The 24633-nt window shown below is 41.3% G+C and overlaps 2 protein-coding genes across 11 annotated transcripts in view; one reads left to right on the top strand and one right to left on the bottom strand.

Moving 5' to 3' along the window:
- Window positions 1-24633, top strand: part of LOC133638414 (histone-lysine N-methyltransferase SETD1B-A-like) — a 54966-nt gene that overhangs the window by 194 nt on the left and 30139 nt on the right. For 4 of the 10 annotated variants that reach the window (XM_062030975.1, XM_062030983.1, XM_062030979.1 and 1 more), the window contains exons 1-5: window positions 15546-16085; window positions 16312-16463; window positions 16618-16716; window positions 23119-23389; window positions 23847-23968. In XM_062030975.1, the coding sequence (XP_061886959.1) occupies window positions 16025-16085; window positions 16312-16463; window positions 16618-16716; window positions 23119-23389; window positions 23847-23968 (705 nt within the window). In that variant the 5' untranslated portion in view covers window positions 15546-16024. Of the gene's footprint in view, window positions 1-3608; window positions 3713-13535; window positions 13862-14094; window positions 14165-14243; window positions 14978-15545; window positions 16086-16311; window positions 16464-16617; window positions 16717-20532; window positions 20848-23118; window positions 23390-23846; window positions 23969-24633 lie in introns of those variants that run through there. The other 6 variants (XM_062030978.1, XM_062030976.1, XM_062030977.1 and 3 more) reach the window with 6 other exon arrangements.
- LOC133638416 (rho-related GTP-binding protein RhoF-like) lies at window positions 480-13547 on the bottom strand. Its single transcript, XM_062030986.1, has 5 exons — window positions 9957-13547; window positions 9749-9836; window positions 6246-6355; window positions 1068-1202; window positions 480-916 (listed from the first exon to the last, which is right to left on the bottom strand). The coding sequence occupies exons 1-5, from the start codon at window positions 10083-10085 to the stop codon at window positions 752-754; spliced, it is 627 nt and encodes a 208-aa protein (XP_061886970.1). The 5' UTR covers window positions 10086-13547; the 3' UTR covers window positions 480-751.

Consider the following 24633-nt stretch of genomic DNA (forward strand, 5'->3'; position numbering starts at 1 on the left):
ATTTGTCTGTTACAGAATGTGATAGTAACCTGGCTTTTTAGCATTAAGCTAATGTTACATGATTCGGCAATTGCTAATCAATAAATAGCTAGTTCTGTTTTAACGTCGGGTTAATATTGTGGAGGGGGCTAAATTGCTATGGAAAATAATAATGTAACGTTAGGTAATTACAGTACTCCCACCTTACATTCCTCAGGGACATTTGTATTAGATCTTTTAAGCAGGTGTTTTTCTGTTTACATTGTTATTGCCTTCTGGTTAGCTAATGTTTGCCCTGCAGGTAATAGTCACTTTTCCACCCCTTTATATATTAGGTATAGTTGCAAGCCTAGTTGTTAAAGTGCACATCATTAATGTTAATTAAGCAATATCACATGAGAGGGAATGCTGTTTTTTAATTTGAGCACCGCTGTGATTCGGTTAAAGATAATCATAACATAACATTCTCATATAATATGTTAATTTGCTTTCTTTAAGTAAAAAAAAAGGTCAAAGACTAAGCTATTCGGTTTCTTGTAAGTATATACACTTCACTGCCCTTGATCATACAAAATACTCAACATTTGGCATTGTTTGTTTTATAAAAGACTACAAAAACACTTTTTAAAAAAAAAAAATACATGACAGTGAAATAATTACTAAATACATTCCATCTTTCTCCAAAGTGCATATGAAAACCCTCGATGTATCTCCAGTCAACAGGAGGCGTGTCAACACTTTGACTGACAGGCATGGAGCTCCTCTCTTATCGTCATAAAATGGCACATTTCCTCTTCCTTTTATAGTTTCTGTGTTTGCGACGGGACGCCAGAGCCATTTTGGCGGCCTCCCTGAAGACGTCTTCCACGTTCTCCTGGTACTTAGCCGAGCACTCCAGGTAGAGCTCGGCGTTCATCCCCTGTTGGGTGGCCAGGCCCTGCGACCCAAAAGAAACGTGATAAGATTAAGCAAGGAGGGGTGGAGATAAGCCTGATGGAGTGAAAGCGGCTTTGACGCTAGCCTGCTTCTTCCTCCTCTTCCTCCTCCTCCTCGTGTACTTGTTTAAGAACAAGGGAAGGACGTCTTACCTGTGTGTAAGTGATAGGAGCCTGATTAATGGCTTTGAGCCTTCTGATGCACTCTTTATCCTTCCTGAGGTCAGTCTTGCAGCCGATAAGGATGACTGGAATGTTGGGACAGAAGTGCTTCACCTCTGGGATCCACTGGGTTAAAAAAAAAACAAAAAAACACTGAATCCTGAGTAATTGAGCATTTCAATAAAAGACTGCAAAGATATTTAATGTTCGAACTGAGAAACTTCTTTTTTTTTTTGCAAATAATCAGTAACTTAGAATTTAATGGCAGCAACACATGGCAAAAAAGGTTTTTTACCACTGTGTCACATGGCCTTTCCTTTTAACAACACTCAGTAAACAATTGGGAACTGAGGAGACACATTTTTGAAGCTTTTCAGGTGGAATTCTTTCCCATTCTTGCTTGATGTACAGCTTAAGTTGTTCAACAGTCCGGGGGTCTCCGTTGTGGTATTTTAGGCTTCATAATGCACCACACATTTTCAATGGGAGACAGGTCTGGACTACAGGCAGGCCAGTCTAGTACCCGCACTCTTTTACTACGAAGCCACGCTGTTGTAACACATGCAGAATGTGGCTTGGCATTGTCTTGCTGAAATAAGCAGGGGCGTCCATGATAACGTTGCAACGTATGTTGCTCCAAAACCTTTCAGCATTAATGGTGCCTTCACAGATGTGTAAGTTACCCATGCCTTGGGTACTAATACCCCCCCCCCCCCTCCCCATACCATTACAGATGCTGGCTTTTCAACTTTACAAATACATTTAAAGGCCTACTGAAATGATTTTTTTTTATTTAAACGGGAATAGCAGATCCATTCTATGTGTCATACTTGATCATTTCACGATATTGCCATATTTTTGCTGAAAGAATTCAGTAGAGAACATCGACGATAAAGTTTGCAACTTTTGCTCGCTGATAAAAAAAAGCCTTGCCTGTACCGGAAGTAGCGTGACGTCAGAGGAGCTAGTATTCCTCACAATTTTCCTTTGTTTACAATGGAGCGAGAGAGATTCGGACCGAGAAAGTGACAATTACCCCATTAATTTGAGCAAGGATGAAAGATTCGTAGATGAGGAACGTTACAGTGAAGGACTTGAGAGGCAGTGATGGACGTATCTTTTTTCGCTCTGACCGTAACTTAGGTACAAGCTGGCTCATTGGATTCCACACTCTCTCCTTTTTCTATTGTGGATCACGGATTTGTATTTTAAACCACCTCGGATACTATATCCTCTTGAAAATGAGTCGAGCACGCGAAATGGACATTTAAAGTGACTTTTATCTCCACGACAATACATCGGTGACACACTTAGCTACTGAGCTAACGTGATAGCATCGTTCTCAAATGAAGATAGAAACAAAAGAAATAAACCCCTGACTGGAAGGATAGACAGAAGATCAACAATAATATTAAACCATGTACATGTAACTACACGGTTAAAAATTCTCAGCCTGGTAAGGCTTAACAATGCTGTTGCTAACGACGCTAAGGCTAATATAGCAACTTAGCAACCGGACCTCACAGAACTATGATAAAAACATTAGCGCTCCACCTACGCCAGCCAGCCCTCATCTTCCCATCAACAGCCGTGCTCACCTGCGTTCCAGCGATCGACGGCGCGACGAAGGACTTCATCCGTGGGTTTGGCGGCAAGCATCGGCTAGGCGTCTGCTATCAGGGTAAGTAGTCCTTGTTGTGTTGCTGTAAGTATTGTACTTAGCCGCTAATACACCGATCGATCCCACCTACAACGTTCTTCTTTGCAGCCTCCATTGTTCATTAAACAAATTGCAAAAGATTCACCAACACAGATGTCCAGAATACTGTGGAATTTTGTCGAAGAAAACAAGAGGTTTTTGTATCGGGTCCGATGGGGTCCAACCACTTCCGTGGATTTTGTGACGTCACGCGCATAAATCATATCCAAAGGAGTTTTTCAACCGGAAGTGTGGCGGGAATTTTAAAATTGCACTTTATAAGTTAACCCGGCCGTATTGGCATGTGTTGCAATGTTAAGATTTCATCATTGATATATAAACTATCAGACTGCGTGGTCGCTAGTAGTGGCTTTCAGTAGGCCTTTAAATACATTTGTTTTGTTGTGCAGTTGAATCAAAAATGAACCAGCAAAGTCAGAGTTTCCCCATTGGAAAAAAATTATGCAAATAGAATTGAATCTGTTCCAGGGTCAAGCTGTCACCATCATAAAATGCACTTTTACGGACTACTTGTCACACTAATGCAGTCCTTCTCAAATAGTGGGGTGAGCCCCCTTACCCCGAGGTATGAGGCGATGCCAGACCCCGGGGAATATGCTTCCGAAAGCTGTGGACTGCAGAATTTGCTCATTGCAGCCGTTAATTGTGACAACCTAATTTCGGGAAAAAAATTAAGTGTTTTATTTATTTTTGTTTTGTAGGTTAAAGTGTTTTTTTTAAATATATTGTGCTCCTGAGTCTATGTTGCTGATCATTTTGAATGTATTGTTATTTACTTGGTTTATGTGATTTTATTTTTTCACTATCAAAAGGTTCCAGAGCAGACCTGAGCAGATTAAGGCCCGGGGGCCACATACGTCATGGGTCAGTCTACCCCAGGGCAGCTGTGGCTACGAAAGTAGCTTACCACCGCCAGGTGTGAATGAATGATGGGTTTTTAACATGTAAAGCGACTTTGGGTACTTAGAAAAGCGCTATATAAATCCCAGGTATTATTATTATTATTATTATTTTCGGCCCTTTAAAGCTTTTCAATCTGGCCCGCCGGACATTCCCAAATCATTTTTTTTTTTAGATCTTTAAGATGGAAAGTGTAGCTGCCTTTATGATGTGCAGTGATGTTTTTTAATGACCGTAAGTCTTCAACTATACAAAGTATTTCAATGGTTGGAATCTGCGCTTTTGCATGATATTCTAGTTACTATGGTCATGTAATTAGTTACTATGGTAATCTAAGTCACAGCAGGCACCAAGCAGTGTGGGTGGAGGAGCGTTTCCACAGAGTGTTTCCAGAGTGTCAGCCTGAAATGCGGGTGTCAGGGACAGACGCGGAAGGAGATTTTCACAACAAAGTTCTAAAGCTTAGTGATATATCAGATATATCAGATTGTAGGTGGGTTTATTTGTACCTTTCGCGTTCATATTTCGCTGTTTTGTTGCATTTCGCTTGATTGTAAAATATATCGATCAAGAGGGGATGTGACGTTCATATGTTGTCAATATTCAGTGTTTTATCGTTCATAGTTAATATTGTAAATCCCACATTCTTTATTTTCATGTACAAACCCCGTTTCCATATGAGTTGGGAAATTGTGTTAGATGTAAATATAAGCGGAATACAATGATTTGCAAATCCCTTTCAACCCATATTCAGTTGAATATGCTACAAAGACAACATATTTGATGTTCAAACTGATAAAAATTTTTTTTTTTTGCAAATAATCATCAACTTTAGAATTTGATGCCAGCAACACGTGACAAAGAAGTTGGGAAAGGTGGCAATAAATACTGATAAAGTTGAGGAATGCTCATCAAACGCTTATTTGGAACATCCCACAGGTGAACAGGCAAATTGGGAACAGGTGGGTGCCATGATTGGGTATAAAAGTAGATTCCATGAAATGCTCAGTCATTCACAAACAAGGATGGGGCGAGGGTCACCACTTTGTCAACAAATGCGTGAGCAAATTGTTGAACAGTTTAAGAAAAACCTTTCTCAACCAGCTATTGTAAGGAATTTAGGGATTTCACCATCTACGCTCCGTAATATCATCAAAGGGTTCAGAGAATCTGGAGAAATCACTGCACGTAAGCAGCTTCGATCCCTCAGGCTGTACTGCATCAACAAGCGACATCAGTGTGTAAAGGATATCACCACATGGGCTCAGGAACACTTCAGAAACCCACTGTCAGTAACTACAGTTGGTCACTACATCTGTAAGTGCAAGTTAAAACTCTCCTATGCAAGGCGAAAACCGTTTATCAACAACACCCAGAAACGCCGTCGGCTTCGCTGGGCCTGAGCTCATCTAAGATGGACTGATGCAAAGTGGAAAAGTGTTCTGTGGTCTGACGAGTCCACATTTCAAATTGTTTTTGGAAACTGTAGACGTTGTGTCCTCCGGACCAAAGAGGAAAAGAACCATCCGGATTGTTATAGGCGCAAAGTTGAAAAGCCAGCATGTGTGATGGTATGGGGGTGTATTAGTGCCCAAGACATGGGTAACTTACACATCTGTGAAGGCACCATTAATACTGAAAGGTACATACAGGTTTTGGAGCAACATATGTTGCCATCCAAGCAACGTTACCATGGACGCCCCTGCTTATTTAAGCAAGACAATGCCAAGCCACGTGTTACATCAACGTGGCTTCATAGTAAAAGAGTGCAGGTACTAGACTGGCCTGCCTGTAGTCCAGACCTGTCTCCCATTGGAAAAAGTGTGGCGCATTATGAAGCCTAAAATAGCACAACGGAGACCCCCGGACTGTTGAACAACTTAAGCTGTACATCAAGCAAGAATGGGAAAGAATTCCACTTGAGAAGCTTAAAAAATGTGTCTCCTCAGTTCCCAAACGTTTACTGAGTGTTGTTAAAAGGAAAGGCAATGTAACACAGTGGTGAACATGCCCTTTCCCAACTACTTTGGCACGTGTTACAGCCATGAAATTCCAAGTTAATTATTATTTGCAAAAAAAAAATAAAGTTTATGAGTTTGAACTTCAAATATCTTGTCTTTGTAGTGCATTCAATTGAATATGCGTTGAAAAGGATTTGCAAATCATTGTATTCCGTTTATATTTACATCTAACACCATTTCCCAACTCTTATGGAAACGGGGTTTGTAGAATAGCTTTAGTATATGGCATGTACTTTAATTAGACATGTGAACTTAAATAGTACCAGTACTGTAATTGGGACAGGAATATACAGTGTGTAACAAAATCTCTCGTATTGCGTTTCAACAAGAAGGCCTGAGAGCAAGTAACTGACCAATATTTTTCTCTCGTGCTCTCTGCACGAGGTCAGAGTCCACACAAAAAGCAAAGATCCATTAGTTAATCATAAATGAGAGAAGGCAAGACGCTCTGTATACGAAAGCCGGAAATTCCAGTTTAAAAAAAAAAAAATTGTATTGGCATTCTTAAGTTTGTGATCTTTTTTGTACCTTTATGGTGACATTGTCAAAACTGGTCGGGTTGGTCACATCAAAGCAGACTAAAATCAAATGAGCTTCCTGGTAGGAGAGCGGCCGCAGCCTGTCGTAGTCCGCCTGTCCTGTAAGACAAACAGGAGAGTTGATTAGAAGTATGCAAGGATTGTAAACAACAGTGGGTGTTAGCCCTGATAGAGGTGATTCATGGAGATATATTATGTTGCATTGTGTGTTACAAAGCAAGCAAACCACATCCTGGGTCCTAACTTCCTTTTTTAAGTTGATGCAAGACATGGCTGCAATGTATACCTAAACAGACAAGCCGCCAACTTCTGGTGACGGAAATTCCATTTGTCGCGCATCAAAATGTGCATCATTACAAACACAGTTATTTTCACATAAATAATGATGCCCACTTGCAAACATGTGACATAACATCCCTATAAAGTGCACCATAGAAAACAGGAGTTCCACAAAGGACAGGTAGTCCTTCAGGTATGTACAGGTATGGAACATCCCGTGGGAAAAAAACCCCACAATGTACTCATTCAGGTTTCACTGAAAGTGTGCACTGCAAAAACTGAAATCTAAGTAAGATGAAATATCTCAAATAAGGGTGATATTTGCTTATTTTCTGTCTGATAAGATCATTCTTCTAACTAAGCAGATTTTATGTTAGTGTTTTACTTGTTTTAAGGGTTTTTGGTCCTAAATGATCTCAGTAAGATATGACAGCTTGATGCAGAGATTTTATTACCTATATTGAGTAAAACATGCTTGAAACTAGAATATCAAGTGTTGCAAAGCTGTGTCATCAACACTCACAAGTATAAAACTACTTTTTTAAAGTAATCATTTATTTCAAGCATGAAAAAAAAATCATGATTTTGACACAATTGTGTCTCATTTTAAAACAGATGACAGCCAAATGGACTTTGCGGTTTTATTTTCAATGAATCAATAGAAAATACATACTCATATAGTAGTACAGTTGTTATTAGTGAAAATATACTTATTTTAAGGTATTTTTGGGTTCATTGATGTTAGCTAATTTGACTTGTTTTGAAAAGTCTTGACAAGCCAAATTTTCTTGTTCTATTAGCAGATAATTTTGCTTAGTTCAAGTAAAATACCCCTCATTTTTGTATTTTTTTTTCTTGTTTTTAAACACTGACTTTTTGCAGTGTGAAAAAAACGGTATGACAGCATAATTTAAATTTTCCTGAGGGAACTCTCCTGAAGGAATCAATAAAGTACTATCTATCTATCTATCTAATTCGGCACACGCTAAAAGTGAGTTTAACGTTCAAAATCAGCCAATTTGGCTCGGGTCGGCGGCTTTCGTGCCAGTTGTAAATTGCAGTAAAAATGACAACTTTCCAAATGTAATTTGTCATGTCGGGCGTGAGAAAATTAGCTTTTCTTACGTCATTCACGACAGTGGTTCCTCTGTTTGGTGACACTTTGTTGGTGTTTTTACTGACGATTTTTGTCCAATTTAATTCAGAGGTTTCAGTTTATCTCAGTATGTGCTACTGGTGTATTTGTACCAATTTATGTCAACTTTAACGCTCCAAATATCGGCCGATATATGCGTTAAAATGTAATATCGGAAATTATCTGTATCGGTTTTTTTATTATCGTATTGGGTTTTTTTTTGTTTTGTTTTTTAATTAAATCAACATAAAAAACACAAGATACACTTACAATTAGTGCACCAACCCAAAAAACCTCCCTCCCCCATTCACACTCATTCACACAAAAGGGTTGTTTCTTTCTGTTATTAATATTCTGGTTCCTACATTATATATCAATATATATCAATACAGTCTGCAAGGGATACAGTCCGTAAGCACACATGATTGTGCGTGCTGCTGCTCCACTAATAGTACTAACCTTTAACAGTTAATTTTACTCATTTTCATTCATTACTAGTTTCTATGTAACTGTTTTTATATTGTTGTACTTTCTTTTTTATTCAAGAAAATGTTTTTAATTTATTTATCTTATTTTACAATTTTTTTTAAAAAGTACCTTATCTTCACCATACCTGGTTGTCCAAATTAGGCATAATAATGTGTTAATTCCACAACTGCATATATCGGTTGATATCGGTATCGGTTGATATCGGTATCGGTAATTAAAGAGTTGGACAATATCGGAATATCGGATATCGTCAAAAAGCCATTATCGGACATCCCTAATAAAAAGGATTTGTGTAACAACTGGACATTAACTGATATTTTCAAGCACTGAATATACTTTTTTTTTCAACAGATATGGATATATGTACACTGCAAAAAGTCAGTGTTCAAAAACAAGAAAAATATATATAAAAATGAGGGGTATTTTATTTGAACTAAGCAAAATTATCTGCCAATAGAACAAGAAAATTCGGCTTGTCAAGACTTTCCAAAACAAGTAAAATTAGCTAACCTCAATGAACCCCAAAATACCTTAAAATAAGTATAAAGTGCACTTTTATTGGTAGAAAAAAAAAGAGACCTTTTTGCTCAAAGTGTTGAAAAATATTCTTAAATTAAGTAAATGCTAGTAAGAAATTATATTTTATACTTCTGAGTGTTAATGACACAGCTTTGCATCCGTTGATATTCTAGTTTCAAGCATGTTTTACTCAATATACACTACCGTTCAAAAGTTTGGGGTCACATTGAAATGTCCTTATTTTTGAAGGAAAAGCACTGTACTTTCCAATGAAGATAACTTTAAACTAGTCTTAACTTTAAAGAAATACACTCTATACATTGCTAATGTGGTAAATGACTATTCTAGCTGCAAATGTCTGGTTTTTGGTGCAATATCTACATAGGTGTATAGAGGCCCATTTCCAGCAGCTATCACTCCAGTGTTCTAATGGTACAATGTGTTTGCTCATTGGCTCAGAAGGCTAATTGATGATTAGAAAACCCTTGCGCAATCATGTTCACACATCTGAAAACAGTTTAGCTCGTTACAGAAGCTACAAAACTGACCTTCCTTTGAGCAGATTGAGTTTCTGGAGCATCACATTTGTGGGGTCAATTAAAGGCTCAAAATGGCCAGAAAAAGAGAACTTTCATCTGAAACTCGACAGTCTATGCTTGTTCTTAGAAATGAAGGCTATTCCACAAAATTGTTTGGGTGACCCCAAACTTTTGAACGGTAGTGTAGGTCATCAAATCTCAGCTACAAGCTGTAATATCTTACTGAGATCATTTAGGACCAAAACCCTTAAAACCAGTAAAACACTCTTAACATAAAATCTGCTTAGTGAGAAGAATTATCTTATCAGACAGAAAATAAGCAAATATCACCCTTATTTGAGATATTTCCTCTTACTTAGATTTCAGTTTTTGCAGTGTATTAGTCACAAATTGTAATCTGACTTTAAAATAAATGGAATTGATCATTATATGCAACGTTTTCGATGACGTTCACCACTTCTCTGATTCGCACAGATGCTTGACTGCTTAATTTTGGTATTTAATACACAAAATGTCCAACATGGGCTTTACCTGCTGTGTCATACAGGTTGACCTTTACTTCTTTCCCTCCAAGAACCACAGAGGTGGAGTATTTTTCAAACACAGTCGGGGCGTATTTCTGTGTTAAGACACAAAAGGACAGAGAGATGTTATCAATCAGACGGGTTATTTTGCGCTGAATAACCAGACTTCAGCCAAAATGATTAGGTGACATTGTTAGAAGTGATCTTCACCTTACCTCTGGGAAATAATCTTTAGCGTACACCATCAAGAGCGATGTTTTCCCACAGCCTCCATCGCCCACAATGACAATTTTCAGTTTGTCTCCATCCTGGGTAGTGCCACTACCGGCGTCTTTCTGTGTCATCTTGCTTCCAAACAACTTAAACGTCACTCCATCCACAGTTCAATGGTATAGGAAGTCTGATCAGTTTGGGAGCTCGGTGATGCTACACATACAAGTCTCATCTTTTTAGCATTCTCTAAGTGTGTTTACCACTTCCTGTTCCTGTCACACTGAAAGCTGGACGCTGTCACATCTCTTCTTTGCTGTATGCTTGTGTTTAGCATGTCTGGATATGAATAGCACTCCCTGCTGCACCCACTTCCTTTATTTTGCGTGTCATTGAATGGGTGGCAACTTCAATGTGCAGTACTGCCTCCGTTTGTTTGTGCTAGAAATCGCACGTTAAAGGCAGAATGCCAGCTCTTAGACGTTTCCCCAAATTTGCAACAATATAAAATAAACCTGCAACCATTCATTCGGGAAACACTGTAATAATAGCAATGCAAGCTCAAGTTTCACTGGTAAAAAACCCAACAATTTAGAGGACGTGTAAGTGCCATAAAGGCTTGTGCATTGTTAAGTGAGTCATTCAACATATCTTATATTAGTACCACATATAATTAAAACCATTCTGACAAAAAGGAACACTGAAACTATATTTAACATGTCATTACATACATATTCAAAATACATTTGATTTGAGTATTTAGTTCAAACTAAAGTGGATGACAAAATTGACTCAATTATAGCTATGATCATGGTAAAAGCAGAGTACTGTATGCAAACCTGCTATGATTAGCGATGTGCTTAAACCCCTCACTGGTATCTCCAACACAAATAAGACAAAAGTGTCTTCATCTGGACATTATGATCATGATAGTATACAAACAAAAGTATGAAGTTTTTTTGTTTGTTTTAGTTGTCTTTTTAGCGCAAGCTGCCTCTTTAAGGACAAACACAAAAACCAGTCATTCCTTTTGCTTATTTATGCTTTATTGAATGTTTATTTCAAACATGCATACAGTTAAATCACATGTATTCATTTCTCTTTACATGCTCGAAAAGGAGTAGGAAGAATCAACGCTTATTTAATCCTACCCTTTTTCCAATTCATAGCATGACGTGTTTACTTTCTGTTCTCATGTTGTAACACAATTTAAATCAATAAGTTATAAATGCAACAGTTATCTTAGATAATAGTTAAGTTATATACATATTTATTTGGGGTGCTTACAGGATTTAGTGAAATAATTGCATTAACACTGAGGTACTAACAAGTACACTAATATGAAGGTAGGTGGCAAAATAAATGTATTCTAATTACACCAAATAGGCTGTTAGGTAAAAGGGACATTTGACACTGATTAACACTTTCCACACATACAAACAAAAGAGGGAAGGTATTTTTTTTTTGGTAGTTTTGCTTAAATTATTTTTGGCAAGCTGTCTCTTTAAGAGAAACACACAAAACCGGTAATTCCTTTTGCTCATTTATGCTTTATTGAATGTTTATTTCAAACATGCATACAGTTAAATCTCATGTATTCATTTCTCTTTACATGTGCGAAAAGGAGTAGGAAGAATCAACGCTTATTTAATCCTACCTTTTTTCCAATTCATAGCAACTACCAAGACGTGTTTACTTTCTGTTATCATTTTGTAATACAATTTACATCAATGAGTTAAAAATGCAACAGTTATCTTAAATAGTTAAGTTATAATATATATTTATTTGGGGTTTACATGATTTAGTCAAATAATGGCATTAACAGTGAGGTACTAACAAGTAAACTAATATGAAGGTAGGTGCCAAAATAAATGTATTCTAATTACACCAAATAGGCTGTTGGGTAAAAGGGACATTTGACACTGATTAACACTTTCCACACATACAAACAAAAGTGGGAAGGTATTTTTTCTGGTAGTTGTGCTAAAATTATTTTTGGCAAGCTGTCTCTTTAAGAGAAACACACAAAACCGGTAATTCCTTTTGCTTATTTATGCTTTATTGAATGTTTATTTCAAACATGCATACAGTTAAATCACATGTATTCATTTCTCTTTACATGCTCGAAAAGGAGTAGGAAGAATCAACGTTTATTTAAATCCTACCCCTTTTCCAATTCATAGCAACTACCAAGACATGTGTTCACTTTCTGTTATCATTTTTCAACACAATTTAAATAAATGAGTTATAAATGCTACAGTTATCTTAGATAATAGTTAAGTTATATACATATTTATTTGGGGTGTTTACAGGATTTAGTCAAATAATGGCGTTAACACTGAGGTACTAACAGGTAAGCTAATATGAAGGTAGGTGACAAAATAAATGTATTCTAATTACACCAAGTAGGCTGTTAGGTAAAAGTGGCATTTGACACTGATTAACACTTTCCATACAACGTTCAAACTAAGTAGGCGGCTGGGTAAAAGTGACATTTGACACTGATTAACACTTTCCATACAACGTTAAAACTAAGTAGGCTGCTGGGTAAAAGTGACATTTGACACTGATTAACACTTTCCACACAACGTTAAAACTAGTAGTGGGTTTAATAAAAACATGCATATGTACATAAGGTGTCAATATGAAAATATATTACATTAATACATGCACTGAAATAATGTAATAGATTAAAAAGGAATACAGTACCATCAGTAAAGGGTTCTTCAAAGCAGCTGTAAATAAAGGCTGATTAACTACAAACTTACAGGCAAACATTTACGTCAAATGACTTGTCGACAAACAAATATATCGGTATTTTTGACAGTAATCCGTCATTACACAGAAACGAGAACAGTATTTGTGTCTAATCGTCAACAAAGTAGCTTTTGTTCGCCATCCCAGTCCGCTGAGGAACATTCCAGAATGTCAGCAATGCAGCAACACTAATGGGCGGTTTTTCAGGGCCTGTACAGACACTGGACTACTCGATTTTAAACCACTTTTTGTGCGTGTGACAAAATGTTCACCTTGGATACACACGCTTCCTTGCTGTTGTATGTCCGTGACATGATGTGGGGGAGGGTTTGCCGAGCTAAGTGGAGTGACAGCATCGTGATCTGCTAATGGAGGAATGCTCGCCTCAGGCAGGACAAAAATAAACACGACTGGCAGGAAAAGCAGGCCTTGACATTGGCCTTTAAAAAGGTGTGTCACAAAAAAAGACGCACTTAAAAAAGCAAATCTTTTCTGTCTTTAACTATTTTTAAAAATACGGTTTCTCTGGCCTCTAGCAACCTTTGGCACGCAAAGTAATTTCCCCGTCAACAAGGTTGCTCTGTGTACACTTCCCATGACCTAATATGGCAATGTGAAGGGAGTGCTGCCATGGCAACCCCCGCCAGATCTCGGATTACCGCCTTCGCCTTTGGGAGAGTGAACCCCATTCGCCGCCATCTTTGTTTTCTTCCTTCCACATTATGGCATCGATTCTTCCGTCAATTCAACCCACAAAATGTACGTCCGTCCCGGATATAGTTACACCACTGTCGCCTGGGTGTCAGAACGCCTCGCTTTGAGTGTGGAAACTTCGAGAATGAAGACTTTCCCCTCCCCCCCACCCCTCGTTGTCGTCGAAGAGGCGCTCTCGAATGAGAGCAAGGGAGAGAGAGAGAAAGAAGACCTCACCCAGTTATGGCGCAGCAACACTTATTTGAAGCTCTGTCTTTTGTGTGTGTGACGAGAAGCCATTTTGAGAGCCTGCAGAACTCTTTTAAACACAAAAACATACGCCAACTGATGGCTTTTGGACAAAACGTGGAGGGGAAGCAGTGAATAGTACCAAGATTTCTCCCCCAAATCCCCTAAAACTCACATTTAAAGGCTCGGATTACATATTTTGAATACCACTGTAAGTTAACATTGCAATATCAATTAAGATGTTTAAATGTATAAATGTAATCACAATTGACAAGTATGTCCTCTATTACAATGCCTACATCTACAGTACAGATAAAGACAAGTAAATGGTAAAGTGTAATAAATTTAAAAAAGTTACCATGGCAAATAACATTTCCTTGTGGTTTTAAATGGTGAATCTTAGTGAGAATGGTCGATGTTAGTTGACTGTTATCCTGTCTTCAGGGGGGAGAGAGAGAAGCTTTGCATATTGCCCCAAAAACAGATGATGGTGGTTGAAGATCCTGGCTGAGAGGTAATGGAAAAGCACTAATGATTGTTTGGGCACAAGCGTCATCTTTTGTGCCAATAATTGATTCCTTTTCTTTTTGCAGGATGACCTCCCCAATCCCTTATTAGTGACATTATTAGAGGATCCCAAAGATGGAAGATGGAATACTGTCCCCTATGCATTTTAAGGCCTGTTTTACTGCATTTCACCAAAGTACTGAGGTAAATATTTAGCTATTGTCCCTTTTTTTTTGGCTTTGGAAGGTTTCTACTTCTACATGGAACCCCCCCACGACTTAGACATGTTTGGGAAATTAAATCTGACCTTGAAGTGAGTTCACGTCGACTACAATTTGGTTCTTTATAAATGGCAACCCAAATCCGGCACCCAGAACTGTTCTCTCTGGAAAAATCCATCAGCTTTCTGTTATGGGAGAAGATGTTCAAAAAGCCATTATTCAAAGCATCAAATGCAAGGGAATATAAGGAGAGTATTTTTCAAATTATGACAGGCCACCAATATATGTTGTATTTATTAGCATAGCTTAGTTGATACATTGACAAAAAAGTTTAATAAACAACTGCATGCTGCAAATATTATAGAAGAGTTGGACTTACTCATTGCTACTCATACAAGGCCCATAGGTGTAAAACTGACTTACACTTAAACATACAACTGTGTTTTTTTTTACCCTCATTTCCTCAAAAGAGCTGTTTATTCACATTTTCATTTTTTTCCCCTCTCTTTTCAAATAGTATTGTATATGGGTGTGCCCGTGACCAAGTTAGGACAAAGATGGATTCCAGGCAGAGGAAAAAAGGCTCAAAATGTCACAGGGTAATTACATCCAGCACATTTTCTCTCTTCCTTCTTCTCAAATCCTTTCAAAGGAGCAATCATAAGGCTTATCATAGTCCGTGAGAGGTTGAGGAAATCAAGTGTAAAGATCCCTTTTTTTTTGAGACAAAGGAAACCCAGCTAGGCCTATGAAGTCCCCATGTTTCTAAGCATGAAAATGGCTGCCGGGAGCTTTCAGGGCCCCCCTCTCTCTCTGCTCTGTTGAAGGACTCCTGAGCCGTGCCTCTAATAGCAGACCGCTCCTCTGCTGCCGCCTTCTGATTGGCTACGCCAGCCTGCCACTGTTAACCAGCCAATTGCCCGAGCACTGCAAAAAGAAAACAGCAGGCAATGTCAAAAAGAAAGGGGGAAAAAAAAACAGTGTTCGTCCAAAATAAAAATAATTTAAAACATTTAAAGAAAAAATAATAATATCAGCACGACGTCAGATGACGTTAGTATTGCTTTTTGAAGCTATGATCTATGGGAGGGGGAGGCACTATTATGTATTTCTTTACGTTAAATTATAAAGGTGCCAGCTCAAGTATTGACACATATTCCACTGCCCTGCGTTGTTGTCACTAGTTTAGCAGTGTCGCCGAATGCAGCACAATGCATTTGTTTGTCAGTTAGGTAAACGCGAGTGGCAGATTCGACACGCTCCACCGTCGAGCGGCGAAACGACAAATGTGTTTTTTTCTAAAAAAAAAATCAGCCGTATGTGTGTAACCGGGTCGTTTTAGCGGCGAGGATAGTTTAACTCCAAAATGTGTTTTTATCGGGTAAAATGCGACCAGGCAGGGGCCGAGGAAGTTTGTGGCGAAAGTGCGATTTAGCGTTCGGCACTGGCGAAGCCTAGCAGTGTATTGTGGGAGAGACAGAAGCTACACACACACACTCACACATACACACACAATATGTGCTGGCTCTCGCCGAAAAAGCAGGCGCTTTTCCTCAAGATAAATCATGTAATCTGAACGGCGGAAAAAAGGCGAAAGCGATTCCTTAATCGATTCAAGACTGAAATCCCCCTCGATCGGACCAGCCATGTCCAAGCCGGGGGAGCGAAACAAATTGCACGAAGACCATGGCAGAAAGCAGAGTTCAAGTAAGCTTTCCCCCCTCTCTTCTCTCTCTCTCTCCTTCCAATTGTCCGTCGTGATGGCGTTGCATTGTCGCTGAAAGTCATGCACGTTGGCGTGGAAGTGTCGAGGACACGGGGTGGTGGTGGTGGTTACGGGACCGTGTTGAGTTAGCGTTGCTTCACGTTAGCTTGCTTTCGCCCCCCGCCGCCGCCGCCGCTTTTGCTTGATCCCTCCGCCTGTCCCTTCCAGCGCTGGCCAACGGCACCGACAGTCACCCGGTGTGCGGCTCGGCGGAGAAGCGGAGTCACCAGTGGAGAAGTTACAAGTTGATCATCGACCCGGCGCTCAGGAAGGGATCGCACAAGCTCTACCGCTACGATGGACACACGTTCAGCATGCCCGTAAGTGCAATCCGAGTCGGCGACCTCCATTATGGGGCTACGGTGTGTCTTGATCGTGTTGTGATGCCACCGGTGACCGAGCCTCCTTCCTGCGTTTTGTTTACGCGAGTAATAGATGACAGCACATGTGTGCATGCCTTGCCTCCTTCCACAGAACCCGGGGATGCCACCAGTGGACATTGTACGAGACCCCAGAATCGGACGTTTGTGGACAAAGTACAAAGAAACCGACCTACCGGTGCCCAAATTTAAGGTATCTTAACAGCAAGTGTGTGTGGAGGGAGGGAAAAAATGAGGGGTCTTTAAGTTTCAGACACACCCCCTTTATTCATCTTCAGGAATTCTTAGGAAGCTGTTCTGCATGTTTAGTCCAGGAGGGTTTTCAAAGTGTGACTTCCCTTCAGAGGATATAACACAGTTGGGAACTCAGAAATAAAGTTCATTTCTCAAGAAACCGACCTACCGGTGCCCAAATTGAAGGTATCTAACAGCAAGTGTGTGTGGAGGGAGGAAAAAAGTGAGGGGTCTTTAAGTTTCAGACACCCCCCTTTTATTCATCTTCAGGAATTCTTAGGAAGCTGTTCTGCATGTTTAGTCCAGGAGGGTTTTCAAAGTGTGACTTCCCTTCCGCTCCGGCTTCCTCCCACCTCCAAAGACAGGTTGATTGGCAACGCTAAATTGGCCCTAGTGTGTGAATGTTGTCTGTTGTCTGTCTATCTGTGTTGGCCCTGCGACGAGGTGGCGACTTGTCCACGGTGTACTCCGCCTTCCGCCGGATTGTAGCTGAGATAGGCTCCACCGCCCCCCGCAACCCCGAAGGGAATAAGCGGTAAAAAATGGATGGATGGATGGACTTCCCTTCGGAGGATATAACACAGTTGGGAACCATCCCCTACACTCAGCAACAATGTTATTTTCTCAAGAAACCGACTTACCGGTGCCCAAATGTACGGTATCTAACAGCAAGTGTGTGTGGAGGGAGGGAAAAAAATGAGGGGTCTTTAAGTTTCAGACACATCCCCTTTATTCATCTTCAGGAATTCTTAGGAAGCTGTTCTGCATGTTTAGTCCAGGAGGGTTTTCAAAGTGTGACTTCCCTTCAGAGGATATTACAGTTGGGAACCTTCCCCTACACTTAGCAACAATGTTATTTTCTCGAGCCTATTTAGTGTCCAATTCTGAATCGGACGTTTGTGGATTAAGTACAAAGAAACCGACCTACCGGTGCCCAAATTTAAGGTATCTTAACAGCAAGTGTGTGTGGAGGTAGGGAAAAAATGAGGGATCTTTAAGTTTCAGACACACCCCCTTTATTCATCTTCAGGAATTCTTAGGAAGCTGTTCTGCATGTTTAGTCCAGGAGGGTTTTCAAAGTGTGATTTCCCTTCCGCTCCGGCTTCCTCCCACCTCCAAAGACATGCATCTGGGGATAGGTTGATTGGCAACACTAAATTGGCCCTAGTGTGTGAATGTGTGTGAATGTTGTCTGTCTATCTGTGTTGGCCCTGTGATGAGGTGGCGACTTGTCCATGGTGTACCCCGCCTTCCGCCCGAATGCAGCTGAGATAGGCTCCAGCACCCCCCGAGACCCCAAAAGGGACAAGCGGTAGAACATGGATGGATGGATGGACTTCCCTTCTGCTCCGGCTTCCTCCCACCTCCAAAGACATGCACCTGGGGATAGGTTGATTGGCAACGCTAAATTGGCCCTAGTGTGTGAATGTGAGTGTGAATGTTGTTTGTCTATCTGTGTTGGCCCTGTGATGAGGTGGCGACTTGTCCACAGTGTACTCCGCCTTCCGCCCGATTGTAGCTGAGATAGGCTCCACCGCCCCCCGCAACCCCGAAGGGAATAAGCAGTAAAAAATGGATGGATGGATGGACTTCCCTTCGGAGGATATAACACAGTTGGGAACCATCCCCTACACTCAGCAACAATGTTATTTTCTCAAGAAACCGACTTACCGGTGCCCAAATTTACGGTATCTAACAGCAAGTGTGTGTGGAGGGAGGAAAAAAAATGAGGGGTCTTTAAGTTTCAGACACACCCCCTTTATTCATCTTCAGGAATTCTTAGGAAGCTGTTCTGCATGTTTAGTCCAGGAGGGTTTTCAAAGTGTGACTTCCCTTCAGAGGATATAACACAGTTGGGAACCTTCCCCTACACTCAACAACCATGTTATTTTCTCAAGAAACCGACCTACCGGTTCCCAAATTTAAGGTATCTAACAGCAAGTGTGTGTGGAGGGAGGGAAAAAATGAGGGGTCTTTAAGTTTCAGACACACCCCCTTTATTCATCTTCAGGAATTCTTAGGTAGCTGTTCTGCATGTTTAGTCCAGGAGGGTTTTCAAAGTGTGACTTCCCTCCAGACGATATCACACTGTTGGGAACTCATAAATAATGTTATTTTCTCAAGAAACCGACCTACCGGTGCCCAGATTCAAGGTATCTAACAGCAAGTGTGTGTGGAGGGAGGAAAAAAGTGAGGGGTCTTTAAGTTTCAGACACCCCCCCTTTATTCATCTTCAGGAATTCTTAGGAAGCTGTTCTGCATGTTTAGTCCAGGAGGGTTTTCAAAGTGTGACTTCCCTTCCGCTCCGGCTTCCTCCCACCTCCAAAGACATGCACCTGGGGATAGGTTGATTGGCAACACTAAATTGGCCCTAGTGTGTGAATGTGAGTGTGAATGTTGTCTGTCTATCTGTGTTGGCCCTGTGATGAGGTGGCGACTTGTCCAGGGTGTACCCCGCCTTCCGCCCGAATGCAGCTGAGATAGGCTGCAGCACCGTCCGCCACCCCAAAAGGGACAAGCGGTAGAAAATGGATGGATGGATGGACTTCCCTTCCGCTCCGGCTTCCTCCCACCTCCAAAGACATGCACCTGGGGATAGGTTGATTGGCAACGCTAAATTGGCCCTAGTGTGTGAATGTGAGTGTGAATGTTGTTTGTCTATCTGTGTTGGCCCTGTGATGAGGTGGCGATTTGTCCACAGTGTACTCCGCCTTCCGCCCGATTGTAGCTGAGATAGGCTCCACCGCCCCCCGCAACCCCGAAGGGAATAAGCAGTAAAAAATGGATGGATGGATGGACTTCCCTTCGGAAGATATAACACAGTTGGGAACCATCCCCTACACTCAGCAACAATGTCATTTTCTCAAGAAACCAACTTACCGGTGCCCAAATTTACGGTATCTAACAGCAAGTGTGTGTGGAGGGAGGAAAAAAAATGAGGGGTCTTTAAGTTTCAGACACATCCCCTTTATTCATCTTCAGGAATTCTTAGGAAGCTGTTCTGCATGTTTAGTCCAGGAGGGTTTTCAAAGTGTGACTTCCCTTCAGAGGATATAACACAGTTGGGAACCTTCCCCTACACTCAACAACCATGTTATTTTCTCAAGAAACCGACCTACCGGTGCCCAAATTTAAGGTATCTAACAGCAAGTGTGTGTGGAGGGAGGGAAAAAATGAGGGGTCTTTAAGTTTCAGACACACCCCCTTTATTCATCTTCAGGAATTCTTAGGAAGCTGTTCTGCATGTTTAGTCCAGGAGGGTTTTCAAAGTGTGACTTCCCTCCAGAGGATATAACACAGTTGGGAACTCATAAATAATGTTATTTTCTCAAGAAACCGACCTACCGGTGCCCAAATTCAAGGTATCTAACAGCAAGTGTGTGTGGAGGGAGGAAAAAAATGAACAGTCTTTAAGTTTCAGACACACCCCCTTTATTCATCTTTAGGAATTCTTAGGAAGCTGTTCTGCATGTTTAGTCCAGGAGGGTTTTCAAAGTGTGACTTCCCTTCCGCTCCGGCTTCCTCCCACCTCCAAAGACATGCACCTGGGGATAGGTTGATTGGCAACACTAAATTGGCCCTAGTGTGTGAATGTTGTCTATCTGTGTTGGCCCTGTGATGAGGTGGCGACTTGTCCAGGGTGTACCCCGCCTTCCGCCCGAATGCAGCTGAGAGAGGCTCCAGCACCCCCCGAGACCCCAAAAGGGACAAGCGGTAGAAAATGGATGGATGGATGAACTTCCCTTCTGCTCCGGCTTCCTCCCACCTCCAAAGACATGCACCTGGGGATAGGTTGATTGGCAACACGAAATTGGCCCTAGTGTGTGAATGTGAGTGTGAATGTTGTCTGTCTATCTGTGTTGGCCCTGCGACGAGGTGGCGACTTGTCCACGGTGTACCCCGCCTTCCGCCCAATTGTAGCCGAGATAGGCTCCACCGCCCCCCGCGACCCAGAAGGGAATAAGCGGTAGAAAATGGATGGATGGATGGACTTCTCTTCAGAGGATATAACACAGTTGGGAACCTTCCCCTACACTCAGCAACAGTGTTATTTTCTCAAGAAACTGACCTACCGGTGCCCAAATTTAAGGTGTCTTAACAGCAAGTGTGTGTTGAGGGAGGAAAAAAATGAAGGGTCTTTAAGTTTCAGACACACCCCCTTTATTCATCTTCAGGAATTCTTAGGAAGCTGTTCTGCATGTTTAGTCCAGGAGGGTTTTCAAAATGTGACTTCCCTCCAGAGGATATAACACAGTTGGGAACCTTCCCCTACACTCAGCAACAATGTTATTTTCTCGAGCCTATTTAGTGTCCTTTTCTGCTCAACACACTGGCAGAAATCCTCTCCATGGCCAAAGTACTCTAACCTGACTCTCGCCAGATCCTTGTAGTTCGCTGGGCTCCACACAAGGATCTGGGACTTCTCAATAGGAGATGTATTTCAGAAGGTGGGGCCTTGTAAAAAAAAATCATTGTATGTTATTGGATAAACCCCTTGTCCGTTATCTTGAATGACGTGCTACTTCAACCACTTGCATCCAAATCAAGCCGTGACGCTGATGAGACCGACGCTGGGAAATACAAAACAAAACAGCCGACATATTGGATAACGACAGAGTGAAAAGTTAGAGAACATTTACTGAAACAATGCAGCAATGTCCATGTTCGACAAAACAGTTGCAATAGCAGCATCAATGTCAGCACACGACTCCTCGCTGCGTGCCGCCATTGTTGTTTGAATAACAGTGGCTTCGGCGCTATGTCACATCTATGAAATCCCGCCCTGCGATCCTGATTGGTTCATTATTTTTTGCTATCTTGAAGGAGTTTGCAATGCCCTCGAGCCCAGATCCTTGTGTGGAGCTCAGCGAGCTACAAGGATCTGGCGAGAGTCAGGTTAAAAGTACTCTGCTGTTTTTAAGGATATGCTGCAGCAACACTTGTCAAAGATCTCTAATTGGACAGGAGCGCCCTGCTGTTTTTAAGGAGTACTTCTCAAAGATCCTCTATTTGACAGGAACACTGTGCTGTTTTTAAGGAACCGCTTTAAGCAACGCTGGTCAAGATCTTCGAAATGCTGTGCTGGTTTTTTTATGATAAATTGTCCCTAGTGTGTGAATGTGAGTGTGAATGTTGTCTGTCTATCTGTGTTGGACCTGCGATGAGGTTGCGACTTGTCCAGGGTGTACCCCGTCTACCGCCCGAATGCAGTTGAAATAGGCTCCAGCATCGCCCGCGACCCCGAAAGGGACAAACAGTAGAAAATGGGGGATGGATGGAAGGCGCTCACTACTGTTTTTAAGGTCTGTCTGCAAAACAAAATGCTCATCAAAGATCTTCTATGTGACAGGAGCGTCCTTCAACTTTTAAGGACCTACTGCAAAACACTAGTCAAAGATCCATGAAATGACGAGCGCTTTGCTATTTTTTTTTTTAATCTATCACATAAATGATCTCTGTGCTTTTTTAAAGGATAATTCAGAAAAAAATACTATATGACTGCAGCGTCCCGCTCCTTTTAAGGACCTATTCCAGAGAAACAATAGTCAAAGATCCTTAATGGAAATAACTAGATATTATATTTTGTGGAGTTGTTTGCTTCTCCGATTCTGTTTACTCTCTCATCTTTTTGTGTTTTTTTTTCACAAGCTGCTGCACCTCCCCTTAAAGAGGGTCATATTATGATGTTTTTTGTACATTTAAAACATTTCCTTGTGGTCCTCATGTCATGTAATGGTGGTTCTTAGTAAAAATTTTGCATAGATGATGTTTTACAGACAATTTTCAAGCCGCTTTCTGACCGTCTCTTCAGAATGCACTGTTTTGCGGGCGCTCTTATTTACGTGCCTCCACTTTTTAGTGCTTCCATATGGAGTCTATTGACATATATAAGTTCATACACTATTTTGTATTAGAAATGGCAACAGTGGAGGATGCATGTGCCTGTACGAGCCAGTCTGCCCCTCAACAAAAGGATAGAGAAAAAGAAGGAACTTACCTACAACAGCGTCGGACTACAATGGTGGACTCGCGCAAAGCTTTTCGGGTAAATTTCTACCATATATGGAGACATCCACTGACATCACAAATTGGGCGAATTACAAACGGCTTATTTGGAGGACGTATAAAGGAAGGCAAGATTGTTTTATAAATATCCCCGCCATGCCTCCATGGTTTGATTTAAAATTTTCAGGACATGCGCAGATCCCAAATAGACAAAAACAAGTAGCAACAGGTAAGAATAGTTGGTTTTGCATAATAGGTCTCCTTTAAATTACTTGCTTTAGAGTACTGGTTTTGTCACAACCCCCCTCCTCCAAACTTAAGGCCCTCCTCTGCTTTTTCAAACTCTTCCTCCAAGATCGACGAGTGCTACATCGGCCCTGTGCCCCCGAAGGAGGTGACATTCGCCCGCCTAAATGACAACATCCGGGAGGGCTTCCTCAGCGACATGTGCAAGAAGTTTGGCGAAATCGAGGAGGTGGAGATCCTCTACAACCCCAAGAACAAGAAGCACTTGGGCATCGCCAAAGTGGTTTTTGAGAACGTCAAAGCCGCCAAAGTGGCCGTGCAGTCGCTGCACAACACGTCTGTGATGGGCACCATCATCCACGTGGAGCTCGACCCCAAAGGTAAAACTCCCGGGTGACAACTTTCAGCTGGCAGCGTATGAAAAGTCCGCCTTACTTGGGGCCACAGCTGTCACGTGGTTAGCTCCTCTGCTTGGGAGGCTAATTGAATTTCATTGAATTGTAATCCCTTCTCCCACAAGCCCACCGCTGAGGGTACCCTTTCCTCCCAGTGTGCCTAATTTCAGACATGTAAACAAACACTTAAACAACCTGTCAGTGTCCTCTCTTGTTTACATAGCTGCTGCATTTAATCACTTTATTGGTGGTATAGCATACTGTACAATTCAGGAACACCACTGCAAATTACAAAAAATATTTGGACAATGTCTCATTATAAAATAGCAATTTTTTCCATCAGCTGCAAATGAGCGTTCCCTGTTGTTTGAACAATGCCAGATTATCTCCAACAATGGCCTCTTCACGTATCTGCAATTATATCCCTTTTGCCTTTCCTCAGGTGAGAATCGCCTCAGGTACTTTCAGCTCCTGATGAATGGCAGCTACACTCCGCGGACTCTGCCTGTCGGCGCGGAGGAAGCCTTGGAAGTCTCTCCTCGAAGCCTGGCGGAAGCCTTACTGGTAAATTGGGGGTGGGGGATGATACACAACACTTCCAATAGTTTTGTTTGGGTTTTCACACTTGTCGCAGTGTGAATTGCTGAGCTCAGCAGACGTGCTTATCCTGAAATGCCCTTTTTTTCCAATCAGTGAACACAGGTGGTGGAGGAAACCGATTCTTGTTGGTCTCTGCTTTAAGGAGTTACATCTCAAAAGGGCTTTGAAAAATGCACTTTGGCCTCACAGTGTGAGATCCCCCCACACGTGCCCAGCCCTGATCCTCCCATCCACTAGTTAATGTTTTACCTCTGCCAAGGCGTGTTTGCTTTTTGTGCAACTTTCCTACTTTTTGCATCAAATGGGTGTTTTTTTTTTATATGATGTTTCCATTTCTTTTATATGATCCTTCCTCTAATGGTCCAAATATTTAGCATACAAAATCGCATAGTAAGTCATTTTAATTTATTATGCATCCACAGAAAATCTGTTCTTCATTGATTCTGTATTTTATTGTTATTTACTGCAAAACAATGAGGGGAAATTCAACCAACATGGCAGCTGGCAGGAAGTGTGTAACTACGCCATAACCACAGCTCAGTGCATACCTCGCTTTTAAGGTCATACTTCAGTTAATTTTTGGTACAGTAAGGGAACAAAATGCAACAACTCGGGTTTGGTGTAAACAG

The sequence above is a fragment of the Entelurus aequoreus genome, linkage group LG21 (genome assembly GCF_033978785.1).
Source record: "Entelurus aequoreus isolate RoL-2023_Sb linkage group LG21, RoL_Eaeq_v1.1, whole genome shotgun sequence".
NCBI lineage: Eukaryota > Metazoa > Chordata > Actinopteri > Syngnathiformes > Syngnathidae > Entelurus > Entelurus aequoreus.